A 15,521-nucleotide genomic window follows, 5' to 3' on the forward strand; every position below is an offset into this window, starting at 1 on the left:
GAACTAGGATTAAAGAGGTGAAAGGCTATCCAGTTCCCTCTCAATCTCAGTATAAAGAACCCTTCATTTCTTAAGCCAATGGGAACCAACTCCCAGCATCAGCTAAGTATATATCTGACAAACTAAGAAAGGAGGGAAAAAAAGAGTATTTTCTTGTAAAGACAGCTTCATTAATAAATACTTTTTCTCCGTGTGTGTGGAGTGGTGGGTCTTATGACATAATTTACACAGCCACTTCAAGGAATGTAAGGAGGTATATATGAAGGAAGAAAGAAAACTAGAATTGTAGCTTCCTGAGAGAAAAGGTCTGCTCTAGACTGTACTTCAGAATGACTGGATGCCAAGACTCCACAGGTCTCAGGACCTCTTCACCAGTCTCAGTAACTGCATGTCCCTCCTGAAGAGCATTCTTTGCAACACATTTAATGAACGATTAATGAATGTTTGATGCTCTTTGCCTTAGAATATTGTTAGAACAAAATGGAAATTATTTCAGGAGTATAATTTTGCCTGGTAATCAGAGGTAGTCTGCTTCATGAGTGTCTGAACAACATAATATCTGAGTCTTCTGGCTTTGAGGAGATCTGCTTAAAGGCACATAGCTTGGCATCTTCCTTCACAGGCAAACATAGTAACAACAGTTAGCTGTCAACATTAGCAGGATACAGATTTGTTGTACTTTATAAAAATATCTAATGAACACTGTTCAGCTTGGCCTGTCCAAGCCCTGTTACTTGGACTTGCACTCAGCAGAGACACCATCACCAGCATGGTCCAGTATCAGAAAGTCCACTAGCTCTGGTTATGTCATGTCATGGGACTTACCCATCTCAGCTGGCTGCGGTTATTGCCTAAAACCCTTCAAGGCAAAACAGTTAATTCAGCACCCCTTTTCCTGGGATATGGATTTGCATACCATGATTTTTAATATTCCTGGGGCCTCCAAACAGTTGTTTAGCAGAGTTTGCTAGGTAACTCAGCCTACTTAATCGAAATTGTAACCTTTGGTGCTTTACTCTGCACAATACCCAAGATAGCTAATGACTATATAGTTGGTCCAATAAAAGATCACACTAAGAAAAACTTGCCTCTGACATATTCTTGGTAAGGAGGAATTTTCCTAGGTGTGGGCTCCATCAGCTCTATTCTGTGCTTTTCTATCCCCTGGAAGATTCCCATAAATTATTCCTCACTTTATAGTTTCATAGTTTCATAGTATGTAGGGTCGGAAGGGACCTGAACTGATCATTGAGTCCAACCCCCTGCCATGGCGGGAAAGAGTACTGGGGTCAAACGACCCCAGCAAGGTGTTCATCCAGCCTCTTAAAGACCCCCAGAGTAGGAGCCAGCACCACTTCGCTTGGAAGTTGGTTCCAGATCCTAGTCGCCCTGACCGTGAAGTAGCGTCTCCTGATGTCTAGTCTGAATCTACCCTCTGCCAGCTTGTGACTGTTATTCCTAGTCACTCCTGGCAGTGCTCGGGGGAACAGGGACTCCCCCAATGCCTGCTGATCCCCCCTGACTAGTTTGTAACAGGCCACTAGATCCCCCCTCAGCCTTCTCTTGTGGAGGCTGAACAAGTTCAGGTCCTGTAGCCTCTCCTCATAAGGCCTGCCCTGCTGTCCCCTGATCTTGTGAGTGGCCCTACTCTGGACCCTCTCCATGCTGTCCACATCCCTCTTGAAGTGCGGTGCCCAGAACTGGATGCAGTACTCCAGCTGTGGCCTGACCAGAGCCTCATAGAGAGGGAGGATCACCTCATTGGACCTGCTCAAGATGCATCCGTGGATGCATGACAAGGTGCGGTTGGCCTTCCTGACTGCCTCCCCACACTGCTGGCCCATGTTCATCTTGGCATCAATGATGACTCCAAGATCCTTTTCTGCCTCTGCACTAACAAGAAGGGAGTTCCCCAGCCTGTAGGTCTGCTGCTGGTTCTTCCTCCCCAGGTGCATCACCTTGCACTTGTCAGTGTTTTTTATTCCCCTATCCCTCCAATACCCCTTTTATAAAGACCAAGGGCTTAATGTTTCTAAGCCAGTAATAACTACTTTTCCATAGGTACTATTACAAATTGTCCTTTTTCCAACCCACATGTTTAGTACCCGTATTCCTTTCATCACATTTGTGTTGACATGAAAATGTAAGCAAACATACATCCATTCACCTGGTCACACCACAAATAATGGCTGTAATGAAGATGGTATCAATTTGTGTTGCTATTTAGCAGTGGATGACTGTTTACTTTTTGGTGGGAGGGTGCAGGCAACCTGGAACTACCCTTGCTCTTCAGCTGCTCCAGGCGGGTGCTCTTGGGGCTTGAGAAGCTCCATTCTGTGCACCCTGGGAATTCCTGAAGAGGACTGGACCTTCACATCCTGGGAGCACCTGCCCATCTTTCCCACTTAGAGTTGCACCTCTGGGATTGTAGAATCATAGAAATTGCCCCTGAATCTCTGGTGCACATCTTGTTAAGTGGAAAGTTGGGTTTCCCCACATACTGAGGAATTCCCTAGATATCCTAAGGGCCTGTCTTGGTAAGTGGGGAAACCCTGACTTTCTCCACTTCTCAAGACATGCCCTGGAGATCCTGGGGGTTCATCTCAGTAAGTGGGGAAAGCCAGGCAGGTGCTCCCAGGGTTGAGGGGCCCAATCCTATGCAGAAATTTCTGGGGTGTATAGGACCAGCCTGTGAGAACAGGTCATCCACTGTTCTGCAGCATCAATGGATGTACAATGGGCAACATCTGTTTTGTCCCATGAAGGAGATCAGCTCAACACAGCTACACCTCTTTCTACCCTTAGTGTTGGAATGAGATCACCACTCTAAGCTCTGAGTTTTATCTGCTTACTTTATTAATTTTAAGCCAGACAGACACACAAACCACTGTAGTCCCATAAACAGCAATATCTACAGTGGAAGTGCCCAGGTCTCCCAGCTGCTTTCAGACTGAAAGTCCATACATTTTCTGTTGCAATGTTGTCCATTAAGCCAATGCAGAAATTCTCTAGGCTAGCGGTGCTCTTGTCCATGCCATCCATTTTGATCACGCTATGCTGTCTCATGGCATATACAAACTTTTGCAGACCACTGTAGTCCACTGCAGTTCTTGCATCTTTTTCAGTTGCTGACTACATTAGCTTATCTTGTTTGCTACTGCATGGACAGCTCCTTGAAGTTTTATTTTTTTGATTTTATGTATTTATTCATTCATTCATGGATTTATTTTTGTGGACTTCAGCATCAACCTTCTTCCTCAAGTCCATTTTCTTGTAGAATCAGCATTGTTATGAAGTGTAGTGTCAGAGCACTGCCTCCCTGCCAAAAGCCAGGTAAGTTATTTTGCTTAGAAAATTCTAAATTCTTTGTCAACGGGTAATTCAAGTTTCTCCAACAGTATCTGTCTGAGTTTTTTGCCCCAGATCCCAATGAGCTAAGATTTGTTTACCTCTCCCCCCACCACAAATAAGTGTAAGATTGGCTCTTCATTCTTAGCTAGGTCCCAAAGTGTTTTTTTTTTCTGTGTTTACCTTTTTATTGCACTGTCCATTTAAAAACATCTCTCACATTTCATTTTTACATTCAGTTCAGTGCTCAAATTTCTACATGACCATTACACAATTAGCCCCCTTTGCCTACATTAACAAAACAATATAAAAAACACTAAGTGCTACAGAACTATGGCTCCCTTTTTTGTCTTTGCCTTTATACCCAATCCTTGGAGGAACAGAGCAAAGCTCTGTTTAAACTTTTTGTTTTTACTTATCCTCCAAATTTGAACTCTGGCAGGACTTTTAACTGTAACATTCTTCCCACTCTGAATGTTTTCTTACTTTATTTTACTTTTGGCACCATCTCTTGGTCAAAAATCACAGAAAGCCCAGCAGCCTGACAGCAAAGACCCTTCCAGGCCTATGTTCCCATGTTCCTAAACCAGTGTTTGAGGTGTAGCTGATTGGTATTGTATGACGTGTGCCTCTGAATGACATATTAACTGATTCTAGCCGCCTTTTGGGAACAATCTACTAAAATGTAGAGGTCTGCACAATAATAGCTTGCTGTTTTACCTACTATATATAAAAAAGTACATTTTTCAGAAGTGCCCAAGTGACTTAGGATGACAAGATTCTGCCCCCTTTAAGCACAAAGTAGCACCTTACCTCTGCTACTATTGGAAGAAGTAACTACTGATTATACAGCAGAATTGCTCACAGTGTATGGTTCCATGCAAGCAAAATGTAGAGCGTGAAGGCTATCCCAAGCTAAACTGATAGATGGATTTCAGCTTCTGATATTTCATGTCTTTGTTTTCTTTCTTCATTTGTCCAGTAAAGAGCTCTATGATTTGGTTTTAAATAAGAAAATGTAAAGTTTACGCTAAATTGACAGCTAATCTGAGGTGTTGAAAGTAATCCCTTTATGATATATTTAACTGTGAAAGGTAAAAGCCACCTCATAAAGAGAAGTGACATCTATTTTGTTTAGCCCAGGAGTTTTGAAGGTCATTATTTAAGAGGCAACTCTTCTTGTTTATAAGCGGTGATTATGTATCAGAGAATTCCTTTTACATAGTGTTCACCTTATAGATGGTGATGTGATAGAAAGCTGTGCAGCTTTTATAAAGTTAAAATATCATAAAGAGTAGTAGAAAACAATTTTTTATTCTGATATATGGAAGTAACTCCCACCCAAGTCTATGTGGTCATGTGTCTTGGGGTAAGAATTTGGCCTTAAGATTTCAGATTCAATAGGTCTTAGCTGAGTAAAATCTGAATTAAAAAGGTGATTAAGTCTTTTCATTCTTGAAACATTAAAGCCTTGAGGAGATCTACAAATGAAGTTGGGATAAAGATTAACTTACACTCTATCTAGTGTCAGTGATAAAAACTAGCATGTAACAAAATGTCACTGAACTTGGCATTGCCAAATGTACTTAAATTTATATATTTCTTACTTTTATCTTTGAGGGTTCAGGGTTGGCTAAAGTAGCAGGGTACAAGAAATTGCCTTATCCCTAGGAAAACCAGGCAGGTACTCCAGGAGCTTGATGGGCTCCATCCTACTTAGGGAGTGCACAGGATGGGGCCCCTCAAGCTTCAAGACTACCTGTCCTGAGTAGCTAGAGAGCATGAGCAGCTCCAGCTGCCCAGAAACAGACATCCACTGCAATAAAGGGGCACAATCTATTACTACACTGCCCCAAATTTTGACCATTTGTGGCATAACACAGGATACAGATGTCAGATTGCTTTGCCTTTGTGCTGCCATAAAATCTTTTGTCACAGTGCAAAGGTTTGTTTCCACCCTAAGAGCCCTAGAGTCTGTATGCATATTTCCATGGATAGGACAGCAAGGTTGCTGTCAAAATATTCACCCATAGTGAGGTAATACAATAGAGCAGGGGCATAAAAAACCTCCCAGGGGCCAGATCTGCCTACAGAGCTGTTCCGTCTAACTGATGGGCTACTGGCAGGCCAGGGGATTTGGGGACATGTCTAGCAGAGGGTCTACCCTTCGGCAAGCTGTGGCATCTGCTTGTCCCACTGCCAGCTCTGCCACAGCCGCTACTTGCCCTGCCATTGCTGCCTCCACCACAGCCAGTAATTGCCCCACAAATCCAGCCTGGGGCATGAGGGGAGTTTGACACCCCTGCAACAGAGAATCTGTTTTTTCTTACTATAAAATGCCCCTTGTAGAGAGACCAGAACAAAAACTATACTTGATAAATGTTACTTAAAATGTATAGGAAATAAAATTAAATTATTTTCTTAAAGTATCAGCCAGGTCCTAACGTTGGTGTGCTTAGGATTGAGGTGTGCTTGGATAAAGGTTGTACATAAAATCGAAAATATGAACTTTATGAACCTTTAAAAAGAAACCTACAATTAAGAAGCTAATATTAAGTCATTCATTATTTTATGAAACACCTCTTTATTACATGTAATATAGCTACACTGAGGAAGGATATTTTAGAGAACATATATTATTCTGCATTGATAGCAGCTATTAAATACTTCTCTTACTTCCATACTCCTCACCCCTATTTTTTTACTCTTTTTTTAAACATACAACCACTTCATAGTTTGGGTTTTTTCTTTATATTTTTTCAGCATGTCCACACTAATCTTTCTATACTGTTTAAAGTTTTCCACACTTGCCTTGTTTTTCCAATTGCCAAGTCATTAACCAATTATAGCTGGGATCAGGGCCAAAAACAGCTGAGGGTCACAAATAAAATTATCTCAAGTGACACCTCCATTAAATTGCTGAATAATCTTTTCACAGGGTCTCCGATGGTAAACATAAGGCCAATTGTTTTTATATATTACACCACCCTTAAAGCCTTTCCCTTGGGCTTGGATCACTTTGCTCTTCTCTAAATTCCTTCTGGAGAGGGTAAAGTACAGCCTGACCTCAGTTACATGGGTGCAAATCAGGACTGTTATCTGCAGTGAACTTTCTCTGGACTCAGTCTAACTCCCAATGGTCATTGGGAAAACCTATTGACTTCAAGAGACTGTGGATTGAATCCTAACTTCTGTTATTAAGGGACTAGAAACTGTTTTTCACTGACTATTGAAGAAAGCAACCCTACTCAATTGTTCCCTACCTTTTTCTTCTATAGGTGAACCCGCTACTGGGCAGGACAGGAAAGTACCTAAAGTCAGCCTGTGACAGCTGAGGGTGTGTGCAAATGTTTCCTGCAGCAGGTCTACAATCACACTGCTTACTTTATACTGTGGAATCATAAATCAGGAGCAGCACGTATAAATGTCCACTGGTGCAGGGAGCTGTACCAGGGACCCTAGTTAGGTCAATCTAAATCCAATGTCTGCATGCATCCTAAAAGGAAACTTGCCCTGCTCTAAAGATCCAAGGTTAACTGACAAGAAGCAAAAATTAAACCAGTTCTTGTTGAACACAGGCCATTTTACCCAATTATTTATAACAAGATGATGTCTTGTCTTTTCTAAAGTGATTCAGTCCTTCTGGTCAGTCATTGGAACTATCGTGAGCTAAACTCTTAAAAAAACAAAACAAAAATGTTTTCAGAAAGAAATCTTATCTCGGAATTTTTCATCTGAAGTATTTAGACACAAGAAAAAAAACTGCTTCCAACAACAACACCTCAAATGGCTTTCACTGTACCAGTACAAATAAAAGCAGGGCAGACTGAAGACTAAAATGACAAGGAAGAGTTGCAAAGGGAGTACTACATTTTCTTTCACCCTATGTAAGAGAACATTACGACCATCCATTTGTTAATTGACATTTATTTGTTTTCCCAATTCCCAGAATAGACAATAATAATAATAATAATAATAATAATAATAATAATAAAAAAACAAGAACAAGTGTACTTTGTAATCTTTCAAATATGCTTTTCCTCAGCTGAATTATGAGTTACTGTAACATATATGAATTCCTTTGCTGTTATTGTTACCTGCCTGTGTTTGTAGAGAAATACCCCACACACAAGATGAAGAAAAGAAGGAAATAATGTGTTTACAAGGCTGGATTTCAAGAATTACTAACGTGTACCTACACGGATGTAGCTAGACACTGTCATAGCACCAATAAATCACAGAATAATTGTAAAAAAGATTTTAATGTCATTTATAAAAAAATAAAATTATTTACAATTTGCAACTCATTTGATGGCATTTTCTCATTACAAACACTACAATTGCTGAAGAAATATCACTAGAAGTCAGGTTAACATACTCCAAAGGTGAGCATAATGTGACAGGAAAAGTGTAAATTGTATTGTTTGATACAAAACTGTTCTTTTAAATGCATGTGCCCTAATTGTAGACTAATCTGAATTCTCCTTTCAAGTTAAGGCATGGAAACTCTGCTTAAGTAGTCCTCCACTTTTGTGAAAGGCACTTTAATACATAAAAGAGGGTGATAATCTAATTCCAATGACCATAACCTTATTAGCAAGACCTAGTTTATGTTACTTAGAGGTCTTTAAGGAAAGTCTAGTTACAAAGACAAAAGTAGTAGGAAGGACTACATGTATTGCATAGCTGCAGTAAATAGAATCCACAAATACAAAAGCCATCAAAATATATTATAAATCTATCCGAGTTTGAAACCTACTCTAGAATACTGCTTTTCTTTGGAATACAAATAACACTGTTAGTTCGTAGAGTTGTATTTTGGTCCATGCTGTTAATTCTATAAACATTATACTCCTTTTTCATTAGTTTAAAAGCCTCAGAACAACAGGTCCTCAGGCAGTGGTAATGCAGCAAAAGTAAGGCCTTTCCAAATTCCAGACTTCAGCTGCTGCAGCCAGTTCAGAAAAATCCCCATCTCACCTCCTCCCTTTTTGCTTCCCCTTTATGTGGCAGGGTACACAGATTTAAGATCATTTGTTGGAGATGGTGGCTTGTCACCATCTACTTGCTTTGTGCCTGTAAAAATCACAGTTCTTAAAAATATCCGGGAGGGAAAGGGAACAGTTTACTTCAACTAAGCTGTAGTTCCACATAATCTGCTGGCAGCAGAAACTTCTTTGGGGTCTGATTCTGGTCTTCCTGAAACCACAAATGGCCAAGTCTGTAAGAAAGAAAAAAAAAAGAGAAGAAAAGAAAAAAAAAGTGTCATATTAGGAGGATGGTTGCACCCTGAAGTTTAATTTTGTCACTGCTAAGGGTCTGACTCTGATGCTAATTTACTAGGTTTTATATCTGTATTAGGATAAAGTTTGCTTTCCCCTGGGGAACTACTGCCAACTGGCTTCACTAAAGAGTGCTACAGTGATACTCAAATGCACCTTAACTGATAGCCGCCACTTGTTCCCCCTTCCAACTTGTGCAGATGGCTTTGGAACTGCCTTCCTGATATCATAAACAAGACTCCTGATTTATTCCAGACCAAATTGCACAGAACAAGCAGGCATCAAGAAAAAGGGGAGGAGGGGGATGCAGTGTCCTGGTTTAGATCTGTGCAGTGCACCAGGCCTTCACTGAATAAGGTTTACATGTGGTCTCAGTCACCCTGAATTATTTGATTGTGTAAGAGCCTGACCGGATGCCCACAGCTGCCTCTTAGTCCCACCCGGCTCAGAGAGAGGGACCTGCCCCCCCCCCAAAGCAGCAGGGAAGTGGTGAGGCGCTGACACAGCCCCGCAGCTGGGCAGCCTCTGGGGTCTTGAAGCTAATGGCTTGGGAGGGAGGGAGGGACCTGGGGGGATGTGACCTGGTTCATGGCCCCCTTCGGTGCCGGCTCCTTCCCTCCAGGATGCACATTATGGGGGAGCTCAGAGGGCCTGAGCCCCCATAAGGGACCAAAGCCCCCCATAAGATTTGACAATCATAACCTGGGGGGCTTCTCCTTCACTTAGGTGGCCTTATTAATCAAGGAATCGGTTTCCTGTCTTTTCGCAGCCCCCCCGCCCAAGAGTCAACGTGCAGCTGGAGTCGGGCTGCCCTCCCTGGCTCCGGGCGGCGCGGGGCTCACCAGGCTGACGGGGTGCACGTAGCCGGGGTCGTAGCGCTCGTCCTGCAGCAGCTGGCGGAGGTGCGCGATGTAGCTGGAGGCGAGGCGCAGCGTGTCCAGCTTGGAGAGCTTGGTGTCGGGCGGCACCCAGGGCAGGCTGGTCTTGAGGCGGGAGAACGCCTTGCTCAGCACCCGCATGCGGGCCCGCTCGCGCGCGTTGGCCGCGTTGCGCTGCGACTGCTTGCCCTCGGCCGCCGCGCCCCGGGCCGGCCCCGGCCCCGGCCCTGGCCCCGGCCCCGGCCGCCTGCCCCCCGGCGCCCCCGCCCGCGCCCGCTTCCTTTTGCAGCCGCCGTCCTCGTCCTCGTCCTCCTCGTCCTCCTCCGCCGCCGAGGAGGCGTCGGGCGCGGGGCAGAGGCGGGCGCGCGGCGGGCGCGGCCCGGGCACCGCCGGGCAGCCCAGCTGCAGCCCCCGCAGGGCCATGTCGGGCAGCTCCTCGGCGTCGCTGCCGGAGCCTGTGGACATGGCAGCAGCGCGGCCGCCGCCGGCAGTCCGTCCCGCCCCGCCCCGCCCAGCGCCCCCCCCCCCCCCCGGCCCCCGGCACGTCCGGGCGGGTCGCGCCGTCTGACAGCGCTATATGTACGGCTCAGGTGGCGGCGGAGCGAACCATCGGCGGGCGGGGGTGCAGCGCCTGCGGCCGGCTCCAGCCGTGCCCGCACCCCCGCGGGGCAGCCAATGGGAGCGCGGCCCTCCAGCCGCCCTGCCCAGACGTGGGAGCCGCCTGCGGGCGGGGGAGGGCTGCGCACTTGGGGCCGCGGGAAGGCGGCGGCTGCTTCGGTCCTTGCTTGGCGCGGCTGCCCCGCGTCGGGGTGGTCACGCGCGGCCTGAAGGCTTGGGGGGGGGGGGGGGTCGGGAGTGTGTGCGTGTGTCTATGTGTGACTGTGAGTGTATGTGTGTGTGCGTGTGTGTGATTGTGACTGATCGCGTGTACGTGTGCGTGTGATTGCGAGTGTGTGCGTGATCGTGAGTGGCCGCGTGTGACTGTGCGGGAGTGTGTGCACGGGCTCCCGGAGTTGTCCCTGCCCGGCACAGCTCCTCTGCCAAACCCAGGGCACCGCTCGTCCACTCCGGTCCAACCCTGGACCCAACCTTCCCCGCTTGTAACGGGATTTCACCTGCTCGGGATTTGCTCTACATTGATTCCTATGCAGTGACTTCATTCACTGCCCCGCAGGCTTGAAGGGCTCTTGGGATTCAAGGAGTCAAACAGCAAACCTGTTTTGCTGTTGAAAACGGTAGATCCTTTTCCTTCCCAGGTCCCTTGCAGCATAGTTGCAAGTCACTAAAAAGCACCGGCACCTAATCCGGGTATGCCATCGGGCTCCAACAGTGATGGGTGTCAGGGCGCTGGAGGGAGGTACCTGGAAGCACAGGCTGAGGCTCAGTCCCTCCCTGCCTCCCCTGCCTCCACTGTCCTGCAAGGCAGGCAGACAGGGCTCTTTGGGTAAATGTGATCTCTTTTATTAGACCAACTAAATAGCTGGAAAAATCTTCTGCGCAAACTTCCACGTACAAACACTCTTCTTTGCTCGAAAGCTTGCAAAGAACTTTTCCCCCAAGTATTTAGGTGGGGGACGTCTAATAAAAGATGTCACATTAACCCAAAGAACCTCGTCCGCCTTTGTCCTTAGATCAACACGGCTACATCCAAAACCCCCGAAACCTGCGAGAAGATAAGCTCTGTCATTTTTCCAAATGGGGTGCCGATCAAGTCTCAGCCGTTAGTTAGCGGCGCCTTGAGTCTAAATGGGTTGAGAATCACTGGGCTAGAGGAAGCGGCAAGCGATTGTGGCTACTGTGGTTCAGATTCTGTGACAGACATACATGGAAGCCGGCAGCTCTCTCCAGAAGTGCACCGGAGTTAGCGCATCTCCCCGCCGCGCTTTGGAGGAAACGCGGCGACGTGGGCCCTGACCAGGGCAGTGCACGAGGGCGATCCAGAGCTGCCTCGGGGGCACTCCGCTGCAAGGTGCTCGTGTTAAAATACCTTCTCGTTGGCAGGGACCTACCTGATGCCTACAGCTCTGCCTTTCATTTCTCTCCCCGCCAAACCGGCCCCCTCCTCTGCTGCAATCTGGCACGTAAACAGCTTCCAGGCCCGGTTTCGCTCAGCACGTCGCGATTTGCTCCTCACGCTGCTGTGTCCTTACTCCGGGGCACATGAACTTCGCCTTCATTACCAACGCTTGACTCGAGAGGAGATTTCCATGGCACACTTGCCAAGTGAAGCCGACCAGACTATTCGTTTGCGCCCCTGAAACGCTCGGGTGATACTTTGCAGCTGGATCTCTTGAACTTGCTTTGACACTGGATGCTCTCGCTCTGCCTCGCACAAGCTGCTGCTCTGGGCAGGGACACCCAGAAAGGCGCTGGGGTTTGCTCGCCGGGCCTGCCTAGCACCTTCCCTATTAGCGCCCCGGATCGCCTACGTAGAGAGAAACAGACACACACATCAGGTTTTCCTGTTTCCCCTTCCTCTGGATTGTTTATACAGGTGCGGTCCGGCCGCTTTCCTAGCTAAAGATTAATGGGAGAAAGTGCTGGATTTCTCTAAACAGAGTGCGAAATGGTACCCGGCCCTAAGAGCGACATCGGGAAACGTCACCCGTCCCGCCTGGCTCTGCCGCGGGGAAGAGGTGCAGGCGACGGAGCTCGTGGGATGCCACGTGGCGAACAGGGAAGGGGGGGAGGCAGTCTCCCAGATCTCCTCTCTGGCTAATTCCTGATTGTTACGAAATTTGGGCCAACATCACCACTGATGTAAACCTTACTTTGTCACTGCAAACATTACTCGGGGTTTATACCAGCGACACAGCAGAAACCGGGTCCCTGAGCTCAGCCGACGCGTTTCTCCAGCGCGTCCGTTGCAGAAAGGACCTTTAACGGGGCCGGAACTCGCCCCCGCCGACGGCAGTTTTATAACAGACACCTTCATCCTCCAGTACTTCGTGCTCATTAAAGTCAATTACACTCCGATATCGGGCCAAAACTTTCTTTCCCCGACATAGTGCGGTCCCTTGTGTACGCTCGGGGCAGCCACCGGGGCCAAAGCCTGGCTCGGGAGCTGGCCATCCGGAGGAACTCAGCACTGAGATCCCTATGTGATGCCAGGGCAGCTCGGGCGTCTAAGCACTAAAGGCAGATCAGCAGAGACAAACCACTCCCGCCTGGAGACAGGGCCTTGTTCACGCAACTGGCTTCCTCAGGCTGGTCAGGCAGGTGTGGGAAAACCCTGTTTTACATGGGCCAGTTTTATATATGGAGTGTGCCTCCACGTCTGTTTTTCTTAGGGCATTTTCTGCATTACCTAGAAGAAGAAACAGCCCCCTCCAGAGCTGAGTTTGGGTCCTTGGCCTTTACCAAAACTCGGGGCCTGGCTTAGAAACTCCACTCAGCGTCTTCCTCCAGGCTGCCAGCAACTAGGCAGAAGGCAGGGCAAGAGGCTCTCACCGACCCAGAGATCCAAGAGGTTTCGTTGGTGACATAATTGACTAACGATTGCTGTTAAATCACCGAATCAGAGAAAATCAGGGTTGGCAGGGACCGCAGGAGGGCATCTAGTACAACCCCCTGCTCAAAGCAGGACCATCCCCACCTAGATCATCCCAGACAAGGCTTTATCAAGCCAGGTTTTAAAAACTTCCAAGGAGGGAGATTCCACCACCTCTCTGGGTAACTGCCCAGTGCTTCAACACCCTCCTGGTGAGAAAGTTTTTCCTAATATTCAACCTCAACTTCCCTTGCTGCAACTTGAGACCCTTGCTCCTTGTTCTGTCATCTGCCACCACCGAGAACAGTCTAGCCCCATCCTTTCTGTAATCACCCTTCAGGTAGTGAAATGCTGCTATCATATCCTCCCTCCCTCTTCTCTTCTCCAAACTAAATACACCCAGTCCCCTCCGCCTCTCCTCCTAAATCATAAATCACATGTCCCGGCCTCCCAACCATTTTCGCTGCTCTCCGCTGGGCTCTCCACCTTGTCCGAACATCCTTAAAGCTAAGCAGATATTTGTGGGCAAAAGAAATGTTTTGACAGCATGAAGGGTTATGTCAGTGGAAGGAGGCAGGGTGTGGGTAGGCTTTCTTTCCCCTTTGGTTTCTTAACTGTGTTGGGAGCAATACGGACAAATGGTGATGACTGAGGCAGGGGAGCGGACACACAGCGATGCCCTGCGCCCATGCGGGAGGAACATCAGGGCCATTTTGGATGGAATCCCGGATTATTTTCGTGCCTGTGAAGCAATGAAATCGGGGTGAAAGATGCATGTGAAATCTACCGCGACCCCATATGTTTTCCTGGGGGCGGTGGTGCTTGCAGGGTGTCCCGCAAGTTACGAAGCGTCCAGCTCTCCGCTCCGGGCGAGCTCTGTATACAGGCGCAAGGCAGGGGGTTCATTATGAGCTCTGAATTCAGTCGGAAATGGTGACATGCCGGCGAGGCTGGCGCTGGCAGTGGGTGCGAGAGGCAACCCGAAGCTCTCAGTCCTGATCTTCCCAGCTGAAAGCCAGGAGCGCGGCGACGGCCCCCGGGCCCCCGGGCTGGGGAAAGCGCTGTTCGCAGCCCGGCTCTTCCCGGGCAAGAGACATCCTGAGCGTTACATCAAAAAGGAGGCAAGTATCCTGGGCAATTTAGAGCGGGATGTAGTGCCCCGCCGCACACAAACACCCACCCATACACGCACCGCCTGTCGCCTTGCGACCTGCCTTGTGTAGGCATCGCAGACACTGGGCACCGCCCCCGCCCCTGCCCTCCAGCCCCGGCCTGGCCAGAGGAAGCGAAGGGCCATCATGTACCAGCCTTCCCACGGCCACGTGGAGGAGCCAGGGCAAGGCTGCACAGCCAGGGCACGAGCCGGGCACCTTCACCCGGGCCCGGAGACAGCAATCGCAAGCGAAACCCGGGGCAAGACACAACGAACTGACCGGCCTCCTTTTCCGGAGGGAAACAGGAGCGGGAGCCACAGCTTTCAGAGCCTCCCTCGCTCCAGGCGTGCCCGGAGGAAGGATGCGGGGAAGAGAGAGGCGACCGGCCCAGAGGGCTTCTTCCCCGGCCAAACCTTCCCTGCCCTCCCGGGCCGCGGGCAGGATGGCGGCGCCTGCCGGACTGCCCGGCTGGTGCTGCTCCTCCTGATGCTCTTGGGTTGGGGGGGGGGGGGGGCGTACGTTTGTACACAAATAAAAATATTCAGTGTTAACTAGAGATATATAGATATAGATTGAGTTTTTACTACACTTGATCTGAGCTTTCAAGAGGCCAAGAAGTCATGAAGATAATCTAGAATTAGATAGATAGATGGATAGATAGATAGATGGATGGATGGAATATATTCAGTATAACTACTTGGGTGGCAATGGTTAATAATTTCCTACTATCCTATGAATTAGGGAAGTTTACTCCCTGATCACTTCCCCCCAAGTAGTTAAAATTGAATACACACACACACACACGTATGCATGCATACATACATACATATATAAATAATAACATAAACATAACTAATATTGAATATATATTTGTGTACAAATGTAACATCAACAAACAACCATAAAACCCCCTTTGGATATGATCAGATTAGATATCAGGAAAAACGCTCTCATGAGGACGGTAGTAACGCGCTGGAACAGGTATCCAGAGAGGTTGTGGAAGGTTTTTAAGACCCCGAGGTTTTTAAGACTTCCAAGATCTTTGGAGGTTTTGAAGACCCGGGTAGACAAAGCCCTGGCTGGGATGATCTGGTTGGGGATGGCCCTTGCTTTGAGCAGGGGGTTGGACTAGATGCCCTCCTGCGGTCCCTCCCAACCCGCATCTCCTACGAGTCCAGGAATACAGCTCGCTCTCTATTGCTGCTTCCACAGCACAGGGCACCTCGCACACGGGTTACCTATTCATCTGTCTGCCTGGGGTTGTACGCACAGGGAGCTTTAAAATCCTTAACATACACGCCGCTCGGCCAAACTAATGAACGACCTCTTCCTTTACTTGGATCTACCGATTAGGAATACAGCGGGAAAA

General features: G+C 47.9%; 1 protein-coding gene across 1 annotated transcript; it reads right to left on the bottom strand.

The window, feature by feature from the left end:
- Positions 1-7,298: 7,298 nt before the first annotated feature.
- On the bottom strand, positions 7,299-10,013 carry MSC (musculin). Its single transcript, XM_090037338.1, has 2 exons — positions 9,473-10,013; positions 7,299-8,569 (listed from the first exon to the last, which is right to left on the bottom strand). Exons 1-2 carry the CDS (start codon positions 9,971-9,973, stop codon positions 8,483-8,485), a joined length of 588 nt encoding a protein of 195 aa, XP_089893464.1. The 5' UTR covers positions 9,974-10,013; the 3' UTR covers positions 7,299-8,482.
- Between the last annotated feature and the right edge of the window lie 5,508 nt (positions 10,014-15,521).

The sequence above is a fragment of the Crocodylus siamensis genome, chromosome 3, assembly GCF_052110815.1.
Source record: "Crocodylus siamensis isolate JL-2025a chromosome 3, ASM5211081v1, whole genome shotgun sequence".
In the NCBI taxonomy this organism is placed as follows: Eukaryota; Metazoa; Chordata; order Crocodylia; family Crocodylidae; genus Crocodylus; species Crocodylus siamensis.

Bases quoted from the DNA above. Each gene is read 5' to 3' on its own strand.
- MSC (XM_090037338.1), bottom strand. From the start codon at position 9,973: ATGTCCACAGGCTCCGGCAGCGACGCCGAGGAGCTGCCCGACATGGCC. The intron at 8,570-9,472 runs GTGAGCCCCGCG...TCTTTCTTACAG, and splicing joins ACGTGCACCCCGTCAGCCTG to ACTTGGCCATTTGTGGTTTC.